Raw genomic sequence first — 22,172 nt, forward strand, 5'->3', positions numbered from 1 at the left:
TGACCCGGCGAACTTTGTTCCGCCTTAATGGCAATAAATAAGCAGACTTTTTTTTTTAATTTCGAACGGGATAAAAAGTGTCCTATGTCCTTCTCCTGGCTCTAAACTACCTCCCTGACAATTTTCAGCTAAATCGGTTCAGCCGTTCTTGAGTTATAAGCGAAGTAACTAACACGACTTTCTTTTATATATATAGATTTATGTAATTATGAAATTATTTTATTTCGTTTGTCCAATATTGCTTATAATTACAGTTGCAATTAATATTTATTTTTATGGATACAAATCCTAATTTAAATTTGTCATATGTTCGGCGTTCGGCCTTTATTTATATTTAACCATAGATTTGCCAATGTTGTTTTGCTTACGAACATTCGTGGCTAGTACAACTTGCTTATTGTATGTAGTAAACTAATCTTTCTGTATACAGATTTTGCTTGTTCCCGATCCTTTATTTTGCTCCTAAGGAGGCTACATCATTTTGTAATCACCTCGCCCAAAAATGCTTACTTGTAGACCAATAAAAAGGGAGCAAAACGCAGCGATCTCGTTGTTCGTAAGTTTGATATAAATTACCTATCAATACATATAATCACTATAGATCTAATTTAGAATAATGCTCAACGGTGTTAATCTTACTACTGACTTTATATTTTGTGCGTGAAATCAATATCGTCTACAATATTGTAAAAAATGTAAGCGATGACGTTCTTCACAGCATATTCGACGTTCAATCCGAAAAATACAACTAGCCGAATACTTTACAACAGGCACATGTGATTCGTGAGATATTCACTTAATTGTACTACTATCAGACCTCGACTTTACAAATTGATGCAAAATTCTATAATATTATTATCATTACAGGTAACTTGTTCTATATTAAGTATGTTACGATATCACTTGTGTTTGTGCTGAAAAAATGCACACAATATTTTTAGTTCGTAAGATTTTACACAAGTAATTATTACCTATTTAACTGGTGGAAGGCTGATATTTTAATTACTATTAACTCACGGAACAACACCTTCTACAAAACAAAAAGTATGTTGATTTGATCACTATTAACACCTTCAACGTCACTAGCAATGTTCAATGTAATGTTCATAATACATACGTCATACATATATTTAAATAAGTTACTTTTATACATAATACTTGTAATGATTCTCCATCGTCAGTATATTTATTCGATTTATACTTTGAATATTATGAAACATGCAAACTCAATACACTAATGCCCGTTTTCACCATCAATCCTTAATTTTTAAGTAACCCCTATGGTAACACTATGAATTTTGTTTTCATAGGGGTCACTCAAAAAATAGGAATTGATGGTGAAAACGGGCATAAAACCACTAAAGTAGTTACGATGTAAAACTAGATATTTCTAGGGATATTCATTTTGTTTTATAAATCAAATGTATAGATACAATTGCGCACCAATGTTGTAGATTTTTTACTATCGGACATGAGTGTACCTATATCTTAATTTGTTAGTAGTCCCTGATGAACAGGACAATCAAGCGCAAAATTGTGTATTAACGTTTTACTGCACATTTTTCTTATAATCTTGGCAGTTCCACAATACGACAGAACTGTATAATCACGGTAATACTATCAAGTATTAACGTGGTATAATCACCAAACATAAGTAACTTAAAATAATAGGGTCATGTCGCTTGTTCTCGTCCAAACAACAGTAATGAATATAGAAAAATAAGCATGAACAAAGAAAGAAACCCGAATGTATGACAAGTGTCATTTCTAAGTATTTTCTATTTTATTAAAGGGATAATCCGTCGTTTGGTCGCGAACAGGCAACATGACCCTACCCTACACATTTTACAACCGAGTGTATACAAATTGCACGCGACATTTACACACTAACAGCTAACTAGCGAATTGCACAAAGAAAACTGTATAACAAAGGCAGTGTTGTTTCCAGTTACGTTTTGACTTTGCGGCTGTTTTTATAGTGTCCGTTTTTCTTCCAACTGTTACCTTGTGGTTCTCCGTTCATGGATCGCGTGAGGAATGACGTGGACTGGCCCTTCGACTCGAATAGCACGTCTGAATCTGTTTCGCTCTCCGATATGCCTTTGTTCGCGACTGTAACAAGAATGGAAAAGGTGAAAAGAAGTTCAATCTTCGTCTGTGCAAATCCTGAATATAAGAAATCTTTTAGACATATCGCACTTAACTGCAACGCTGCAGTGTATCGCAGTTCAATTCTGTTGAGATGAAAAAGGGACCGTCTTACAACAGAGTGATCCTCTAAGACCGCTGTAACCGCCTCTGTGGTCTAGTGGTAAGACCACCTGCTTCAGACGCAGAGGTCCCGGGTTCGATTCCCAGTGGGGGCAGATTTTTCTGTTCGGTTTGGTTGGTGGTAGGGCTTGTTCTAAGTCCGCCTGGCTAGCTACCACCATCTTACCTAAGTCTGTCGCCATAACAACAATGTTAACAGCATTATTGTGTTCCGGCAGTTAGAGGTAAGATAGCCAGTTCCTCCGTGGTTGAGGATTCCGGGTGAAGCTCGCTTCCACCTTCGGCCTGATCGTCACTTATCATCAGGTGAGGTACAGGCCAAGAGCTTCCTCGTTGTGAAAAAAAAAAAAAAAAAAAAAAAGCCTCTGCAAATCACGTTTTAGGTGCTAGCGGAATGTGCTTTCATGTCTGAAAACGTGATACCATAATACACCGAGCTATAGTCCGAGGATGCGCGCCGCAATAAGCATTTATCGCACCATTGTATCGATAATTGTCTGTCGTCTAAAACGGCGCGCATCCTAGCTCGGCAGGCTACAGTGTCATCATCATCATCAATTCAACCATAGGACGTCCACTGCTGCACATAAGCCTCCCGCAATTACTTCCATGATGACCGGTTGGCAACGGCCTACATCCAGCGCCTTCCTGCTACCTTTATGAAGTCGTCGGACTACATTGTAGGTGGACGTCCTACGCTGCGCTTTCCGATTTACATATGTAAAGATAGAAGAAACTTACATTAACACCTCGTCGAAGATAAACTTAAGTTTAGCCGGCTAATCTTAAGTTTATGTTCACATCTATCTTTAGCCGTAACATATACATGGGCACGGTAATAATATCATACAGTATTGTAACTTCATATAAACCGACGAAACGCGAGCATTCCTTCGAATTTCAAATTTCGGTACGCGGTCGAAAGTAAAAGTTAGGGGTGTCGCGAATGTGCCGAACGGACGTCGATGGCCTAGTGTTGAAAATGACTAAGTTGATTGAATTTGACTTACCGTCTTAAACGGTCAAATTTTTCAAAAAATACCTAGTCATTAACTGTCAGAAATGGTCATTTTCAGTCAGTTTGATTTGAAATGAAAATTATATTGTATTTAAAACCAGCTTTGGCCCACGACTTCACCCGCCTGAAATTAAAGTAACCGGTCATTATGATTAGTAGATTCAAAATTATTTTAGTATATTTTTTTAAATGAAATCTACTAACCACAAAACAACACGCATTTTTATCCTATTCCATTCAAAAAGTATTTTGTTTGTCTAATTTAGATTTAGTAGGCCCGTTAATTAGAGATAATAATTATAGCTACATTTTAACGCTCCAGTGCGACTTGACCAAATACGTCGAGGCGTATCCGATAGCGAACAAGGAGGCGCTCAGCGTAGCAACGGCGTTAGTCAACAACTTTATACTCAGGTATGGAATTCCACGTGAAATCATTACAGACAGGGGCACCGAATTTGTTAATGCAACATTAGAACAGGTTTGTAAAATCTTAAATATTAATCACTTACAATCTACCGCTTTTCATCACCAAACTTTAGGTTCATTAGAAAACAGTCATAAACATTTAACTTTTTACTTAAGAATGCAAATAAATAACACTATAAATCAGGAGTGGAGCTCATGGTTACCATTTTGGTGTTTTTCATATAATACTACTGTTCATTCCGAAACAAAATTTACACCTTACGAATTGGTATTTGGCAAATTATGTAACATACCTACAAACCTAACGAATACTTTAGATCCTATTTACAATTTCAATAGTTATCCAATAGAACTTAAGTACCGAATTCAAAGGTCGCAGCTGGAAGCTAAAAATAATCTATGTACTAGTAAAATATTAAGAAAAAATAAATATGATAATTATATTAATCCTATTGTTTACAAAAGTGGCGATCTACTATTAGTAAAAAATGAAAATTGTAATAAACTAGACCCATTGTATTTAGGTCCATTTACTGTAGTAAAGGATGTATCGCCTAATGTAATTATTTTAGTTAATGGTAAAGAGAAAATTATACATAAGAATAGAACACGACTTTATACAGTATGACTATGTAATGGTAGTTAATTACTATTGACTGTCTAATACTAGGTTACTCTTCAAGGCTGCGCAGCTGTCTATTGTTATTTTTAAAGTAAAATGTGTATTAAATTTTATTTTAATGAATTTTATATGACGTATTATATAAAAAAAAATGTGTTTATAACTAAACATTTTTTTTTCCTTTTGGAAGGGCATGTGACGTAGTAGTAAGACAATATATAAAGCAATGTATATAATATTTGAGAGTTCAGTAATAAATCATATTCAATACGAGTAACATCTTTAATTAGCCTCGTCCCGTCCTTACACTTGGCACCCGGGGCGATCCTTCCCACCTATTAAGAGGGGGGCTAAGGCACCCCAGAATGGTCTGGTCTATCATGCATGACATATCATGACCGTCCTTGTCATGCAGATGCGCCAGTGAGTACCTAAAGTCTGTTCGCCGAGAGTTGATAAATATTATGAAATGTCTTACAATAGCGACTGTCGCTTAATTATCGCATTCTGTATGGCGGGCGTCGTTTGTCACAACGCGCACTGAGTACCATGGTACAAGCCACGCAGCTGTCGTCAAGCGCCCCGGCCGGCGGACCGCAATGTGTGAAACGGAATAGATTTATTTTACATAAGACCGAAATGAATGGGATGACAGTGGGTAGGGCTTTGCCCAACATAGGGATACACTATAAGCCACTTGATAATAATGAAATACTTTTTATCCAACACATGGACGCCACGTGTTTGATCCGTATCCCCACGTATGCCCTAACCGGAATAATTCCCGTAAATTTAAAATAGATAATAATGATAATCTACCAACTTTTTCATTATATCGACAAAAATAATTAACGGGCCGCAATTTATAATGAGTTTAGAACCTCTGATATTTATTTTTTTTATCAACTCTCGGCGAACAGACTTTAGTACCTACTAATCTACGCGACTGTTGTCACCGTGATGCATGGGCACCCGGGGCGGACCATAATAATAAAGCCTGTCTACTCACTAAAGATGTGTCGTTATGGGTTTTTGAAATAACTAAACGCGACGGTTTTCGAATCACGAATAACGTTTTCAAAACTAGTTTTTTTTAAACGAAGTTATTTCCACAACTCTCAAGCAAGCGTGATAATTATAACGTTAGGTGTTTGGTTAGCTGCAAGGCATTTAGGAACTTATGACCTTCAAAATAAGACTCAAATTCAATTGAATATTATACCTATTTCATCCACACTTATGTTAACGTCCTATGGCTTTCTCACTCGCACACGCACTCGTTTCGTTGCGATCCTTATTAATTGGACACCATACATTACTCGCTTTACTCCTTTAGGTTACAAAAAATATGTTTAAGAATCGTCAATGTACGACGTTGTCCTCAAATCTGTCATAACGAAGCGGGAAACCGTTATTTTTTATGTCAACCAAACATCTACCTTATGTTGTTTGCTTAAGAGTGAATTCAGTTTAGCTTAAGAGCGTTGTGGAAACAATCGTGTTGAATAACGAAGAGATTCTAACGTTGTATGACGTTAAGAAAAAAACTAGTTTAGGCGTTTCTGGATAACGACAATCACTGGTCAGGCTGATCACTCGTTTAATAACCCGTGATAATGAATAACGCCCATCGCTACTACTCACACGGCGTGTCCTCGTGGCCCTGCAGCGGCAGCAGGCGGTACTTGGGCCGGGCGGCGCGCTTGCGGGGCGCGCACAGGCGCGAGGCGGCGCGCGCACAGCCGTAGCACAGCGCCGCCGCCGCGCACAGCAGAGCCAGCCCGCCCAGGCTGGCGTATACCACTGACCAGTCTGGAAAATAAGCAATACAGCTGTTGCAAAATCATATCTCAAATATCCTCTGGCTAGCATTACATCTGACCAGTGGCCTAATTCACGTATTTTGACAGTCAAGATCTCGCTGACGTTCAGAAGTCGTTCCACTGAAAAACTAAATCCCTTGTGAATACCACAAGGGTCATTTTTATAGAACGATTACTCGATAGGATCGCAACTCAGCGATTTGTTGTCATTGACGTTTTGTTACGTCGTCGTTATCATTGAAAAACAGTTCTAAATCCGTATTCATAAGGGTCATTTCAGTAGAACGATTACTCGATAGGATCGCATTCAACGATTTGTTGTCGTTGAAGTTTTGTTACGTGAATAAGGCTACAGTCTGCATAATAGTCAACTAAGGGATCAGTTATTAGCAATAACTACGCAATAATTTCTACACTGCCGAGTGTATGACGTATACGAGAGCACATCTGCGTAGCGTAATCGTCCCCGTCGGTAATAAAAGCCGGCAAAGACACTCACCGCAGCACCTGCTCAGTTACAGCAGCGGAACGAATCTCGCGTCACGTCACCATCTCGTCGGCGTCACGTTTTAGTTCAGTCACTGTCATTTACAGACCGTTCCTAGCTTATCACAGACTCGATATAGACACCGCAGTCCGGATGGCCGTCTCCTAACGGCCCCAGCTGGTTAAAAAGACTCTGCACCCAGAAAGCGTCGCAACGGCAAGTCCTCGTCGTCTGGTCGCACACGCCGCGCCTCGAGCACGTGCTGAGACAGAAAAAAGAGCGCACGTGCGCCCCATCTACTATCGCCGTCGCGTTGCCGTCCCGTCGCAGTCGCATCCCCATTGCTTAAGATTTCAAGAATCACGTTGCCATTCCTATTCCCACGCGTCCTGGTTTTCCCGTCGGTGTGTCATCAATGTCACGTTCCAAATCCTCCCAAAGCCAGTATTACTCACCGCAGTCCGAATGCCCATCACCCAGCGGTCCCAGCTGGTTGAATAAACTCTACATCCTGAAGGCGTCGCAGCGGCAAGTCCTCGTCGACTGGTCGCACACGCCGCGCCCTGAGCACAAGTTCAAGAACAGAAGCATCACCTATCAAGAAGCCGCATTGCCATCGCATTGGAGTCACACACGTTGCCATCTTGCGTCATGCTGTCGCGTCGGTGTCACGTAGCGGTCTCCTTAGCGTCTCGTTTCAGTCCTCAAGGCCGGTATAGACACTCACCGCAGTCAGGATGACCACCCAACGGCCTCAGCTGGTTGAATAAACTCTGCATCCAGAAAGCGTCACAACGGCACGTCCTAGTCGACTGGTCGCACACGCCGCGCCCTGAGCACAAGTTCAAGTACAGAAGCATCACCTATTAAGTAGCCGCATTGCCATCGCATTGGAGTCACACATGTTGCCATCTTGCGTCATGTTGTCGTCGCGTCGGTGTCACGTAGCGGTCTCCTTAGCGTCTCGTTTCAGTCCTCAAGGCCGGTATAGACACTCACCGCAGTCCGGATGCCCATCACCCAACGGTCCCAGCTGGTTAAAAAGACTCTGCATCCAGAAAGCGTCGCAGCGGCAAGTCCTCGTCGCCTGGTCGCACACGCCGCGCCCCGAGCACAAGCTCAAGAACAGAAGCATCACCTATCAAATAGCCGCATTGCCATCGCATTGGAGTCACACACGTTGCCATCTTGCGTCATGTTGTCGTCGCGTCGGTGTCACGTAGCGGTCTCCTTAGCGTCTCGTTTCAGTCCTCAAGGCTGGTATAGACACTCACCGCAGTCCGGATGGCCGTCTCCTAACGGTCCCAACTGATTGAATAAACTCTGCATCCAGAAAGCGTCGCAGCGGCACGTCCTCGTAGCCTGGTCGCACACGCCACGCCCTGAGCACGTGCTTAGACATAGAAAAGAGCGCACGTGCGCGCCTTCCTCTACGGTAGCCGCGATACGCGCTAGGGCGAGCGCTTTGGTGCCTTCTAGAGGTTTGCCCTGGAAGAAATTGAATTATTTTCGATGAATAACTCTTTCATCGCCATGGATAATTTTTGATAAATATACAATGGTTACAGTAGTCTTCTGTTGTGATTTGTTCATCTAAGGGAGCAATCGAGCATTTTCTACCCTTTCGACACACACATCGTGTGTCGAAGGGGTAGAAAATGCTCGACTTGGACTTACTTAGAGCCGGTTTTATTCTTTGGTTAGTCTAGAGGTCAACTAGTCAAATAGTGTTAATGGTAATAAATTCCAACTTTGGCTAAGGATCACGTGCTTTACCAAAAGTATTTCTTCTAAAAGTGGAAATTGTGATAATAATAATGAAGTTTTTGCATTAGATTCAAAATCTTTTATGGATTTTAGTAGATTTGTGGTAACGAGATGTGATGAGATAAAATAAAAGAGTATTAGTGAAGTTAAGAAAAACTAAAACATACCTCTTTAGACAAAAAGAATATGAGCTGCGTGTTTCCAGAGTCCACTTGTCCTTTGACCCTGGTCACGTTGACTTTGACGTCATCTTTCAACAGCAACGTCATCTTCTGTACTAGCGAGTCTAGCTGTCCCTGGGTGAACGTAGATATGGGGGTGAACAGCGTCATCTCCAGTAGGTTCATATCTAGAGGGTCGGGCTTGACTTGGACGCTAACTGTGTCCCGACCCGATTCCCCTTGGTCGTCCGTGACTGTCAACTCGAAGACGTATCTCCCAGGCTCTATGTTGGTTAGCTGGAAAGATGTACATATTTATATAACTTTTATCGCTGGACTTTTTCTGACAGGAGTGACAGGGTTAAAATTCACTTAGGTAGTTAGGTCTCTAAAATTCCAATGAGGGTTTTCGCGAATTAAAGATCCGCTAGATGGCGGGACGTGGATGTGGGGTCTGACTGCTGCGTGATTGGTGGATTTTGACATATCTGTCAATGTCATGTCAAAAATAACCAATCATGCAGCATTTGAACCTCGCGTCTACGTATTTTTTTTTTTTATTTAAAAAACTTATATGCACATAGAACGGTGTACATAAGGCGGACTTAATGCCTTTCGGACATTTTCTGCCAGTCAACCTTAGGGCCAAACTGAAAATAAAGTAGGCGGTATAGAATAATTACGAATTTAAAAAAAAAAAAAAAAAATTACATAAATAACATATGAATACATACATAGACACATACATATATAATAATAGGATGGATGACAAAGGGAGACAAAAAAAAAAAAAGAGAGAAGGAAAAAAAAAATGGGAAAAAAAGGAGGTTGAACAGAAATTATGAAGATGAAACACCAGCGAGATAATGTTTGCGCACATGGAATTTAAAGGTGGACTTGCTGGGAGCCTGCCTGACGTTTTCAGGGAGACCGTTCCAAAGACGAATGGAATGTAGAAGAAAAGAGTTGGAAAGAAAACCAGTACGATGAGAAGGAGTGGAAAGAAGAAGCGTATTAGAGGAACGTAGTTGACGAGAGTGAGTCGAACTGAGGAGCGTATATTGGGATTTTAGGTAAGAAGGAGAATTTGGATTGTTTAAGATTGAAAAAAGTGTTAGAAGGATTCTGACTTTTCGTCGAAAAGGTATAGGTAACCATTGAAGCTTAGACCGGAATGATGAAATGTGGTCATATTTGCGCAAGCAGAATATAAACCGGATACAGTTGTTGAGGAGCCGGTCTAGCTTATTGACATGAATTTGGTTTAGGTCAGGATAACATACATCAGCATAATCTATGACCGGAAGAATAAGGGTATGGACAAGGGAGATTTTGGTCTTAATTGGAAGGAAGTATTTCAGTCTGCAAAGGGAACGCAATGTGGCGATGACCCTCCGACTTATCTCAGATACGTGAGTTGTCCAGCTGAGGCTAGAATCTAGATAAAGACCGAGATTTTTGACGGACGAGCAGTATGGGATATCAACCCCATCAAAATTGACAGAGGTGACATCATCCATATTTAAGCGGCGAAGTTGACGCTGGCTACCCACAATTATTGCCTGGCATTTGTTGGGATTTACAGCAACCCCGTAACGACTCGACCATTTTCTGATATGTTCCAGATCGTCATTTATGTACTGTACTGCTTGATCAATTTCATCATGGTGACAATGTCGGTACAATTGAAGGTCGTCGGCGTAAAGATGGTGAGATGAGCCAATATTGTGGGTAATAGAGTTAATAAAAATTGAGAAAAGTAAAGGTGAAAGTATGCCACCCTGCGGGACACCGGTCAGAAGGTCACGCCAGTGGGAAACAGTTTTATCAATGCGTACCGCCTGTTGGCGCCCGCAGAGGTAAGAGGCGAACCAATCCATAACAACCGGTGACAAATTGTAACGGGATAGCATCGATAGGAGGACTTCATGATCAACTGTGTTGAAGGCGTTGGAAAAATCGATAAGCACCAGTAAGGTAAGTTGGCCATGCTCCATTCCCATCCTGATGTCTTCCGTTACTTTGAGTAATGCGGTGCTGGTGCTGTGACCCGGACGGAAACCGGATTGGAAAGGACTCAGAAGGTTATTGGTGAAAATGAGACTAGACAGCTGAGAATGAACAACTGCCTCCAGGGTTTTGGAAGGTATTGCCATCTGGCGGATTTTTCATTCGCGAAAACCATCATTGATATAGTGATTACCATAATACAAATCTTTTAAAAATAGAGTTTTCGTTTTGTACATTATTGTTAGGTACTCTTAGGGCCACTTTCACCGTTATCAGATCAATGCTATCCAACAACTGATAAATCGGTGAATTTATCTATCCAACATAAAATAGTCATCAGGATTTTGTCATATTATTCCAAAAATATACATTATCAATATCACATTATATTTTCCACCAGATTTGACCTATTCGTCAGAAGCTACATAATTTATCTTACAGAAAAGTACCTAATATTCTATCAGGGACCAATAATCAGAAAGTTGTTTAATAGTACCATATTTAATTAGAAACGGTATTAATCTTGCTGGGTTGGCTTGGTGCTCGGCTGGGTTGCACCATCTTATTTTAACTTTAACAAACGTCAAGTCTGTCACACTCCATACAAAAAACACCAGTTATAGTTATAGTCACGGTTAAAATAAGGTGGTGCAACTCAGCCTTAGAAATCGCGAAAGTACTTACCATCAACACAGGTTGTACGTCAGCAGAATTGAGTACCAGCAGTTCGATTTTTCAAGTTGTTTATTTAAAATTTATTTTAAAAAATACTCACCATTAGCACAGGTTGTGTATCAGAATTGAGTATCACAGTCCCCGCGGCGAGCCCAGCGCCGGCTCTCGTCCACTTCCACGAGACTATCCTGAAGTCGTCCGAAGACTTCGACCCGTTTAGGATCAGAACTGGCACCGGCAGGTTCAATACTTGGTCGCCGCCAGCATTCGCTTTGGGTGGGCTGTTTTTATCTAAAGAAGTTTTGGTTAGTGGTCAAATGATACAGAGATACTACACAATAACAAATTTTATTTGATTACAATAAACGGGCTGGAAGACGTAGCGTGGGCAGGCCTCCTACTAGGTGGACCGACGATCTGGTGAAGGTCGCGGGAAGAGCCTGGATGCGGGCAGCGCAGGACCGTTCTTGGAGGAGGCCTTTGTCCAGTGGTGGACGTCATTCGGCTGAAACGAACGAACGAACGAAACGGAGTTGTACAGTCAGCGTCAAATAGTTCATGACACCCAAAGTAGCTAAAAAGTTGACAACACAACCTTATTCCAATTGTTACAAAGACGTGTTGCGCACTTTTTGGCTACATTGGGTGTCCGAACTATTTGAGGCTGACTGTACGATCCCAGCGATCAAATGCAATCTTCCACGCAACAATAGTTTTGCAGAAAAGTATGCTTCAATTAATATTGAACAAGTTCCCGCATCCTTCACACCAATTTCAAAATGCTTTTTATGTTAGTAACACACATATTAGTAAGACACAAAGTTATAAAGATCATGCACTTTTAATATTTTTTATAACAATTCCCTTTTCTGACAAATGATATAGCTAACTTTAGTAAGTAGTGATTGCAATTTAACATATTTTTTTGGTTCATCGAAATCGATCCATGTAGAAACGTAGAAATGAGAGGAATATGTATTAATTTCGCAAAGAGACGGTATAATTTTAAATACAGTAGTTGCCACCACCAATCAATGATGGCTACCTTACGGCGCAATTTCACTAGTCGATAGGGTCCGCATGCGGCGTTCGGGAAATTTCTGGAACGGGGAGTCCCCCGCATGCTGTATACCGAACGAGTTATCGACTAATGAATATGCGCCATTATTTGAGCTTACTAGTTGGCGCCTATTGCGAGTGACACCATCAAAAGAACCACAATACGGTAGCTCTACCATAAGTTTACGCTAAACGAATCGCGCTATGAAGTGCGCGCGTAAAAAAATTATGACAGACTGTACAGCGCCCCTAACGGTTAGCGATAGAACTAAAAATTGGTAGTATGAATAAGAATAAGAACGTCTTTATTCAGCATAATTATCATTTAAGGTATACAAAGCAAGAGTAAGTATGAGTTGACAGTCGTTAGGTATTTGAAATGTATTGATAGCTGGTGCCATCCTGGCGAGTGCAAATGCGATAGTCTTCTCGCTTCAGCGCTCACTAGTTCGCGGCACTGTCTTAGCCACTACCGAGTGACAATACCTGTAGTGGAGCTCCGATAAGCGCAAATACGGTAGCCATTAACATTTTAATGCTGAACTATTTCATTTCTAAATGGACCGATATATTTACACTTACTCTGTGTGACAGTAACGGTGACATTATCAGAAGCCGAATTCCCATTATCGTCCAGTACGGTGAGCGAGAATACGTACTGGCCTTTAGTGAGACCAGTAGCGTTGGCGACGGACTCGTTAAAGTTTACAATGTTAGAGTTAGTGGGTCCCGACAGGCAGCGCCAGGTGTAAGCCACGATTCTGTGGTCGTCGTGCGAAGCCGAACCGTTCAGGGTGATCCAGGTTTGTGGGAGAGATATGAACTGCAATTACAATTTACAAATGTGGTGAAGGATGGGTGAAGAAGTTAGTAGACTATCGGAAATCGGAATCTTCGCTCTTATTCTTTCTTCTTGATTGCTTTTTCATTATCTCGAAATAATCGTAGGTCAAATAACACCTATGATATCTCCAATGTTGAGTTTACATAACAAGATACAGCTATAATATCAGGTTTTTAACATGCACTGGAAACAAACAACACCCTGCCATACGGAATCCATTCATGCTTAATAACCCTTTTCATTCAAAAGGCATACCCCGAAGTATACAAAATATTGTACAAAAACTAAATACATCACACCTTTGCGTTCGAAAATACATAACTTATTGATAGTCTTAGGGCTGATTTTTCAATCGTCAGTTATCTTTTATCTGAAGAATAAACTTGTCATTTTGACATATTTCCCATACTGAACTGTCATGTGCCAAACTTATTCTTCAGTTAAAAGTTATCCGACGATTGAAAAATCAGCCCTTAGTGATACAAAACGTTATCAATAAGACTCTTTCACAATAATTACATTACTTCATGTAATTTAGCATATTATTTACAATTTAAACACTTCATGCACATGCGTTTAGTCACCACTGTTATAGAAAATTGTAAGTAAAAATAAATGTTAGATTTTTTACATGTTTATAATATTGAATTGTTTCCTAATTCTCGAAATTTCTTCAAGGAAATATTCCAAGTTTAAAAAAAGGTAATTTAAAGTATACGGTTTTGATATTTTTAAAATTTAGCTTCGCTACAGTGGCGCGACTTAGGCAGAAATTGCATGTTTCCATATAATATGTTCAGTTCAGTTTAGTTGACAGAGATAATCTCACTTTACAGGCGTCAATATACATAGTAGGGGCGAATTTACAATAGGTAGGTCTAGCGCGTAACTCAGTGTTTGAGGTATGCGGAACGGCACGGCGGTAGGGTGTTTTTGTAACGATAAACGTCAGCAAGACTTCAGATCTTTGTCACGTCATAATATTATGTCAATGTCACCCCTCCTCCTCTATAGTTATACTATTTACTTACCACGTCTGCTCCCGCGTTAGCCACGGGCGGTGTGTTGGTCGGCGGTTTTACAAACACATGCACGTCCGCTGTGGAAAACTGTCCAGACGAGTCCGTTACTTTTAGCACGAACGTGTACACGCCTTCCGAAAGGTTTGACAACTGAAAATATAATTAAGAAGATTGTTTACGATTTGATTCGATATGGGTTTCAATATAAGGATGAGTTGCACCTCCTTACTTTAACCGTAAGGCGGTTATCACAATGCGCCGCGCTCCGCCGCGGAGCGCGTGATTTCATATTTCAAAATCCCGCGCCCAGACGCGTTGTCAGTGTGAAGTGCCGCGCGTGTTTTCTATACAAACTGAGGTATTTGCATACAATGATTAAATCTGTCGTCCCGCGTACCGCGGCGGAGCGCGGGGCAGTGTGATAACCGCCTAACTATAACGATTCGGTGTTTTTTTGCATGGGGTTTGACAGATTTTTGATATTAATTGTTATAGAGAGTAAGATGGTGCAACCCAGCCTAAGTTTTGCCAATCCTAATTACTTGGTCTAAAGCGGGGTTTCTTGATCTAGGATCACATTACATGCCCTTACATAGTATCTTCTAACGAAACGAAACAAAACAATATCTACGCAAGGATTATACGCAAACTAACTCAGAGCTTTTAACAAATTCCGAAACCCGATAAACTGTGCAAACTACAAACATTCCACGCTCTAATTAAACTTTACTGATAGAGCGCGATAACTACCAAGCACTGCGTCACTGCCTGCACTGATTAAATGTTTTCTAACCACAGCTAATTTTTAATTATTTCAGTATCCTTTCCTCATAGGTATTTATTTTCCATTCCTCTGAAATCGTCAACCACGCAAGACGAAAATTACAACAGTAGGTATCAAAGAGGTAAGGGCTTATTGTAAGTATGTATCTAAGTTTTTTTACCTACTATTATTTTTAACAGCTATTTTAAACTTTATTATTGAATATAAAAATCGTGGACTTTAAGGATGAGTTTTTTCCCCACAAATCGATACTCTCCATGGTATAAGCGACGTTTGTTATTATTTTTTAAGCAGAATAAGGTCATTGGTCGAGGTAAAAACTTATCTCTTATGAAATTGTAATTGGGGAGATTTTTCAATGTAGTCTGATATTATTGTACCTATTTGTGAATTTTCAACCAATAACACATGAATATTATGATTCATAGCCAGTTTTGTACACCGTTTATACGTATTTTGCGTATACAGGCTCAAAATGTGATTGTTAAACGAACCTGTAAATAGGGCGAGTGTGTATTCTGCATATCAACAGCTTTGTTTTCATCCTCAACCGATTTAGTCCATTCCCAGGATGTGATCTCATGGTCGTCAGTTGATAAACTCCCGTTTAGCGTCAGTTTGTTGTTCGGTAAATATATTATCACATCTTGTCCTGCAAAAATATAAATATACATGATATACTACGTGAGATAAAAACAAAAGAGAGAACACAGATCCATCCATCAATGTCGAATGTCCGAATTGTTTTTGATAATGTTAGAAAATAAAGATATGCAATATCAAATCAGTTATGCAGTTATTGAAGTACCTATGATCCACAAAAATTTTGTGCAAGAGATAACAATGTAATGCTAATGCCTGTTTTCACCATTAATCCCTAATTTTTAAGTGACCCCTATGGTAACACATAACTGGAGTTTTGCTGTCAAAGGGGTCACTTAAAAATTAGGGATTGATGGTGAAAACGGGCATGAGTGAGGCAAAAGGCGTGACCCGACACAGTTAAACACTACATGTTAGACGATTAGAAAGGTCATGGACATGGAAAGGGCAGAAACGCCTACCCATCATTGGCCAGATTTTAGCTTTTGCTCCATAAAGAGCTAAATCGGCGGCAACACAGTGCAATACAATATACAAACATAATATAATACATACCTGCGTTTGCTTCAGGGGGATAATCTGTATGATTTAACACTGTAATATTTGCTGTAGTGAAGTTCTTGACATGATCAGAGTCTTCCACCGTCAGTCTGAAAGTGTAGTTGCCTGGCTGTTTCAAGTCTTTGAGCACTAACGTGGGCCCATCCTGCAATGGCGGTTGGTAGCCGATCGGCCCTGACGTCAGATCCCAGTGCCAGGAAATTATAGCATCATCATCCTAAAAAACATACAAGTTTTAAATCTATCAAAGGGTCGCGACTTAACTTTTGTACATTTAAGGTTTCGTCCGAATCCAAAGGATGCCAACATGACACCCTTTGGGTAGGAAGCCCTAAAAGCTTCTTAATTTTATCTGTTTATCAGCAGTCTACATCTAATTGATAATTAATGCAATACAGGAGAAAGTTTCAAGTAAATTCGCGCATATATGTATCTGTGTCAGTTCGGACTTGCTTGTCCAACTTGCAATGGACAGGACTTTACCTTGCTAGCACTGCCATCGAGCACAGCCCCGGAATTAGGCAGCTTGACAGTCTGTGACTGCGGAGTGATAACCACCATTGGAGGCGTGTTAATCCTTTGAGGCGGCTTCACTGTCACCGTCGCAAACCCTTCGCCGTACGAGTTGGTGCCATTCACCGTCACCTTGAACCTGTATTGGCCTTCTGTGAGATCTGTCAGCTTCACTGTTGCACCGTCTTGCTTCATATTACCTGATAGACAAACAGAAATAAGTGTGATTGAGATTCAATCAAAGCATTAATAGGGTTGTTAATACCAACATTAAATAAAATGAAATTTATATTGTCCAAAACAAAAAATGGCACCATTTAAAAATACAGCTACAGACTTGGGAGTATTAAATAATTAATTTAATACTCCCAAGTCTGTAGCTGTATTTTTAAATATTTATTTATTTGCTTGTCACATGGTAAATACAGGTGAAATATCAAGGTGAATAGACAACAATACATAATGTTAATTTAAAATTATACCTGTAAATCCCCCTTTAGATTGGTCAACTAATGTCCATGCATAGTTGTAATGACTATTTGTTGTTTTCTCATCTGGAATAGTGTAAGCTGCCAAAGTTACTTCATTATCCGGTAATTGTACCTGAAAAAATGAGTTATTAGTGGGTAAATTTTATCAATGCATAATTTCTCTAGTCATATTTTTATAGAATCCTTTTATCCTTACCGTTTTATCTGAAACTGACACAGTTAAATTCTGAATTGCTTTTGGCGTTGAGCTTTCAGTTTTCAAATCATCATTTTTAGGATCAGGTATTAACTCATCATTCTTTTTTATGGAGTCCATAGGTATTGTGGGCCCTTTAGCAAATGGTCTTATTGTTTGGACACAGGACCCTTGAGAGTTTTCTTCAGTGCCCGGTATACATTTGCAAATACCATTCCGAAGTTTTAAACCCAAAGGGATACATTCAGCATTGAAGGGACAGTCACTAGCCCCCACTTCACATGGGACTTTTTCCAAATAGCTAGTTGCATCCATAATCATTTCACTGTCATTGTTATCTCTGTATTTATCAAAATTTCTCTCATCCTCTTCCATGGAAGGCAAATTGTTGATAAACCTTGAGAGGAAATTGGAGTCATCATCTTCAGGCATTAGATCATTTCTATGACTGGTGTATGGAGAGTACAAACTTTCTTCTTCTGGTGAAAAGTTTGTGTTTACTTCATTGTAACTTGATTGATCTAAGATGTCTGCCCAGTTTTCTGTAAATTGTTTTATAAATTAAGCACTAAGTACTGTTTTTACAATAAATACATAAATGTTTGCTTATTTGCAGTGTTATTATTAGTTAAGGTGGTAGAAAGAAGTATTTACCACTAGGTAGCACAGGTTTTACAAGTATCATGGACACATGAGCGTCCCACTTCCTGCTCCCTACTCTTGGCAGAGGCAGGCACAGCTCATCACTGACGCACTCCACATGGAAGCACCTCCTGTCCACGATGAACACGATATTGCAGGTATCACTGAGACAACATGCCATCACACATTGTCTCAAGCCTTTAAGCCCATTTTTTTCAGAATAATTTCCAGCAGTCAAGTTACCTGTTATGTAAAACAATAATAACATTATTATATTACATTGCCTTAATTAAGACACTATTATTTACGTAAACTGGCATCATTTGTTGATGTTATCGACAATTTCAAAACGGATTCACTTACCTACAGGAATGTAATTAACGAAATTTTTTGGATACAATTTTGGACACTTGTTATTTTCATATTTATCACCCCACGGCTTGTTGTATTGAGATAGAGTGATTTCAATATTCAGGGCAATCAATAAAATAAAGAAACTCAAACAAGTAGCACTAAACATATTCATAATTCATTTGATGTGATATTTAAGTGTTCATAGATTTTACCCACTGTTAGATAAGTACTATCAAAAGCAACATATTCTAATAAACATTTCGCGCGTAGGAGTAACAGAACATGCAGTACTTAAAAAATATTTTAAGTTCTCTTGTAGATGTAATACACACACTGCACAAAATCCAGACAAATTGACACTCTTGACATTAGCACAAAATATAATCAGAATTTTAATCAATTTTGCGGAGTGTTCCTATCTGTTTACTATAATTTAAACGTTTATCTGTATGCTAGTTTTGTGAGATACAGATATTCTAGTTTCTTGCTACTTTAAACGTTAATAGCAAAATATTTAAATTTATAGATAATGGAATATCTTACTTTTTTTGACATTTCATTGACATATTGTCTTTTTAAATCTTTTCGAAACCTTGGAAACACACTTTTTGCCACCAAACTCAACTAAGTACAGACAGCAACAAAATTCAAGAAGATAAAAATTTAAGCGTAGACTAGTCGGTATAAAAAACACTATTGTGAATAAAAGTGGTTAACAAATTAAACAAGTTTCATTGAATCGTTAAATTAAAATGCATGCTATGAATACAACTAGTATTGGCATTAATTATAACTTTTCTTCAAACTGTTGTCACGTTGATTTTGTTAATATTGCATTTATTTTATTTTTGCTTATTTTTATATCATGGGAGCGGGCCAAATTGGTGGAATAGCGACATTACGTAATTATTTTTTCCTTAATGTACCTACCTATTTCGTAAAAATATTATAGTGGAATTAGGTACAAAAAGAATAAACTTTATAATTTTATTTTCAGTTGACATAGATTTTAGAAATGCTGCTGGTTTTATGGGAACACAAGCTGAAGTCAGCGAAGCGCAGTTTGTTGTGAGGCAATTGTGATAACATCAGTTTAATATTTATCTCGAATGATTCATATTAAAAAGTCTTGGATTTTTTTTTTATTAAAAATCATTTACTTAATTATGTGCTAAGTATTTTGAGCTAATGTTTTTATTTAATAAAATACTATTACAAGTTCAAATTTCAGGTTCATTTTTTGTCCCATGCCTTAATGTTTTGCATGGGGACGTTGATTGAAGCTCATGTAGTGCTTACTCCTGCAATATGCGTTTTTGGAGAACGTTACAAGTTTGAAGTGTACGGTGGAACTCATAAATTTCTAGAACATGCTGGTATAAGTCGAACCGTGCAGCATTTGTGTATTCATAAAGGTGAGCAAATTTACTCAACATAAATATTTATTATTTAATTATCCTTCTTGAAGCTGCTTGTGTTAAGATTAAGAGTGAGTTCATCATAAATCACAATAGTCCAGCGGGGGCGGGTTTGACCCCGCTCTCATCGGATCTCAAGTCGACCAGTCCAACACCGACTTTAATTATACTCGTAGTCCGAATGTTGGATTGATAGTTGAATGATAAAAAATAACTTTGGCAATTAAAATTTTAAGAGTATAGCCTGACCAGGAACATAAAAACCCTCGCCATGTTGCGGAAAACTAATGGTACTAATTTCTTTTAATGGCAACAGTAACTGAAAACTTCATTGACATGTCACCTTGCATGTCAGTCTATTGCTGTCAAAGTGTAAACAAACTTTATTTTAAATGTACTCTACAATTTTGTGAATTAAATTGCTAAAATCATTTTATAGTCGTGAAAGAAAAGTGGTTCACAATGTGTTAAAGTATTTGACGAAGAGAAATACTAAGGGTTCGGACAATATTTTCATTGAATAATGTTTCCGACAAAGGTTGTCAAATTGACTGACATGTGTATCGTATAGTACAGTCCACTATGAAAATTAGCTGTGGTTTGTTTCAACTAACTATTTTGAAATTTTTTGTCACTTTCTAAGTGTTGAATTTTATAGAATTGGGAAAGAAGTACCGAGTCTGAAGCGTTCATGAGCAGACATTGCATTTGAATATTCAAGTTCTGAATTTGATTATTGATGAATAATAAAATAAATCCTACTAGCTCGATTGATGGTTTCATTTAATTTATTTAAACCAGGTTACCTATAATAATATGTTTTCGTTAATTCATGAAAATATTAAATTAACCCGTAATCCTGAATCCTGATACATAAAGTAAGCCTATTAATTTAACACAAGTACGACTGTACTCAGTGTTGCACTATCAAATGCAATTGACGCGCCACTATGCCAGGGTTTTTATGTTCCTGGTCAGGCTATAATGAACGAGTATTATTTTTCAGGTTACAACCACACCATGAGATGGAAAACGTGTGCTTCCGCTAACTTAGGCTTACTCGTTCTAAGTAAACAGTTCTCGTTTCATCAGCGGGAATCAGGGGCTGATTATGTTGTTAACAGGTTACGTTATGGTTTAACACCAACCAACACACTCAGGCGTGTAGAGGACTTACATTGCCGTTATTATGGTTGGGGGAGCCGCAGAAATGTAAGACTAACTGAATTACAACATTACCTAGAACATAATTATTAGGACTTGTACATATTATTGTGTGTTTTCAGGGATATCTTATACCACTTTCGATAAACCTTCGTCGGTTAGATGTTCATCTATTACCGCCAGATCAGTGTACACAAATGTGGAACTACGATTCACAATTTCTTTGTATACAACAAAAACCATGCAAGGTTAGTCAGAAATAAAGTAACGTATTTTTTTTAATTAATAATAAAATATTATATTTTTAAGCTTTTAATAAAATTTATTAATTTATTACAGTCAAATAAGTTTGGGGCACTTTGTCCTGTAAGTATTTAAATTAAAATTGTATAATATTAATGTGTTCAGATGAAACTGTAACTTTCATTGTTTACACCACTTATATTCTTTTTTAGGATGATCTTGGTTCTGTAATTGAATGCTCTGGTTTTGCTGTGGGTATGATGATATCAAGATTGGTAGATCGTCCGTGTGGAGTTGGATTTTTAGACCTATCTAAACATAACAAATTTCTAACCTGCGGTGTTGATGACGCCAGAGATGTAATTGATCATGATGCTTACATGTCATTTGACTTCACAACCTTCACTCCTCCACCAACACCTTCTGTGATAACGGTTCCTAATAGTCCAATAACGGAACATTAAATAAATATTGTTGAAGAAAGTAAATTACTAAAATTTATTTCTATTCCCAACGCCAACCACTCTACCTGATGATATGGGAAATGAGGATATTGTTGAGAATTTTCCCCAAACCCGTATCGGAATGATTATGCTGTTTACGATTGATATGGTAGCTATAGTTAGGTTTTAAAATAGCAAGATTACCTTTTGTTGCCGATACAATAGATCACCGTCTATCTATATTGATAATTTTAGTTGAATAAAAAAAAATTTTGTTTTCCATTAGGTATAATAAAAATTCAAAGAAAAGTTTGTGTTCCATCCATGATCGTAAGTGTACGATTAGGCATATTTTCCACATTCTGAACCTACTTGCATTAAATTCAAATAATAACACGTACCTACCTACTTATTATTATTATTATTTTGAGTCATTTATTTATTCTGCTTTTAGTTAATCAATCATTATTTCTAACACTGGTTCCCAAACTTATTTAAGATGCGCCCCCTTTCGACCAACCAAAAAATTCCGCGCCCCCCTCCTCCAGTCAAGATTATTTATTGGTTGTATC

At 38.6% G+C, this 22,172-nt stretch overlaps 2 protein-coding genes across 4 annotated transcripts; one reads left to right on the forward strand and one right to left on the reverse strand.

The window, feature by feature from the left end:
- Positions 1–372: 372 nt before the first annotated feature.
- On the reverse strand, positions 373–18,654 carry LOC114358810 (dyslexia-associated protein KIAA0319). Its single transcript, XM_028312861.1, has 14 exons — positions 18,342–18,654; positions 17,991–18,221; positions 17,337–17,878; positions 17,132–17,252; positions 16,620–16,849; positions 16,131–16,353; positions 15,467–15,624; positions 14,198–14,338; positions 12,905–13,145; positions 11,364–11,554; positions 8,585–8,875; positions 7,925–8,138; positions 5,985–6,152; positions 373–2,112 (listed from the first exon to the last, which is right to left on the reverse strand). The coding sequence occupies exons 1-14, from the start codon at positions 18,502–18,504 to the stop codon at positions 1,949–1,951; spliced, it is 3,078 nt and encodes a 1,025-aa protein (XP_028168662.1). The 5' UTR covers positions 18,505–18,654; the 3' UTR covers positions 373–1,948.
- A 444-nt stretch (positions 18,655–19,098) lies between these two features.
- Positions 19,099–21,645, forward strand: LOC114358811 (transmembrane protease serine 6). Of its 3 annotated transcripts, none has more exons than XM_028312862.1 (7): positions 19,099–19,234; positions 19,330–19,400; positions 19,564–19,747; positions 20,757–20,962; positions 21,037–21,162; positions 21,254–21,280; positions 21,370–21,645. In XM_028312862.1, exons 1-7 carry the CDS (start codon positions 19,198–19,200, stop codon positions 21,619–21,621), a joined length of 903 nt encoding a protein of 300 aa, XP_028168663.1. In that variant the 5' UTR covers positions 19,099–19,197; the 3' UTR covers positions 21,622–21,645. The 3 variants fall into 3 exon arrangements, with proteins under 3 accessions (XP_028168663.1, XP_028168664.1, XP_028168665.1); XM_028312864.1 differs by having other exon boundaries at positions 19,226–19,254; XM_028312863.1 differs by lacking the exon at positions 21,254–21,280.
- Positions 21,646–22,172: the final 527 nt, after the last annotated feature.

Source organism: Ostrinia furnacalis, unplaced genomic scaffold (genome assembly GCF_004193835.3).
Source record: "Ostrinia furnacalis isolate ACB-3 unplaced genomic scaffold, ASM419383v2 OfSCF4122, whole genome shotgun sequence".
NCBI lineage: Eukaryota > Metazoa > Arthropoda > Insecta > Lepidoptera > Crambidae > Ostrinia > Ostrinia furnacalis.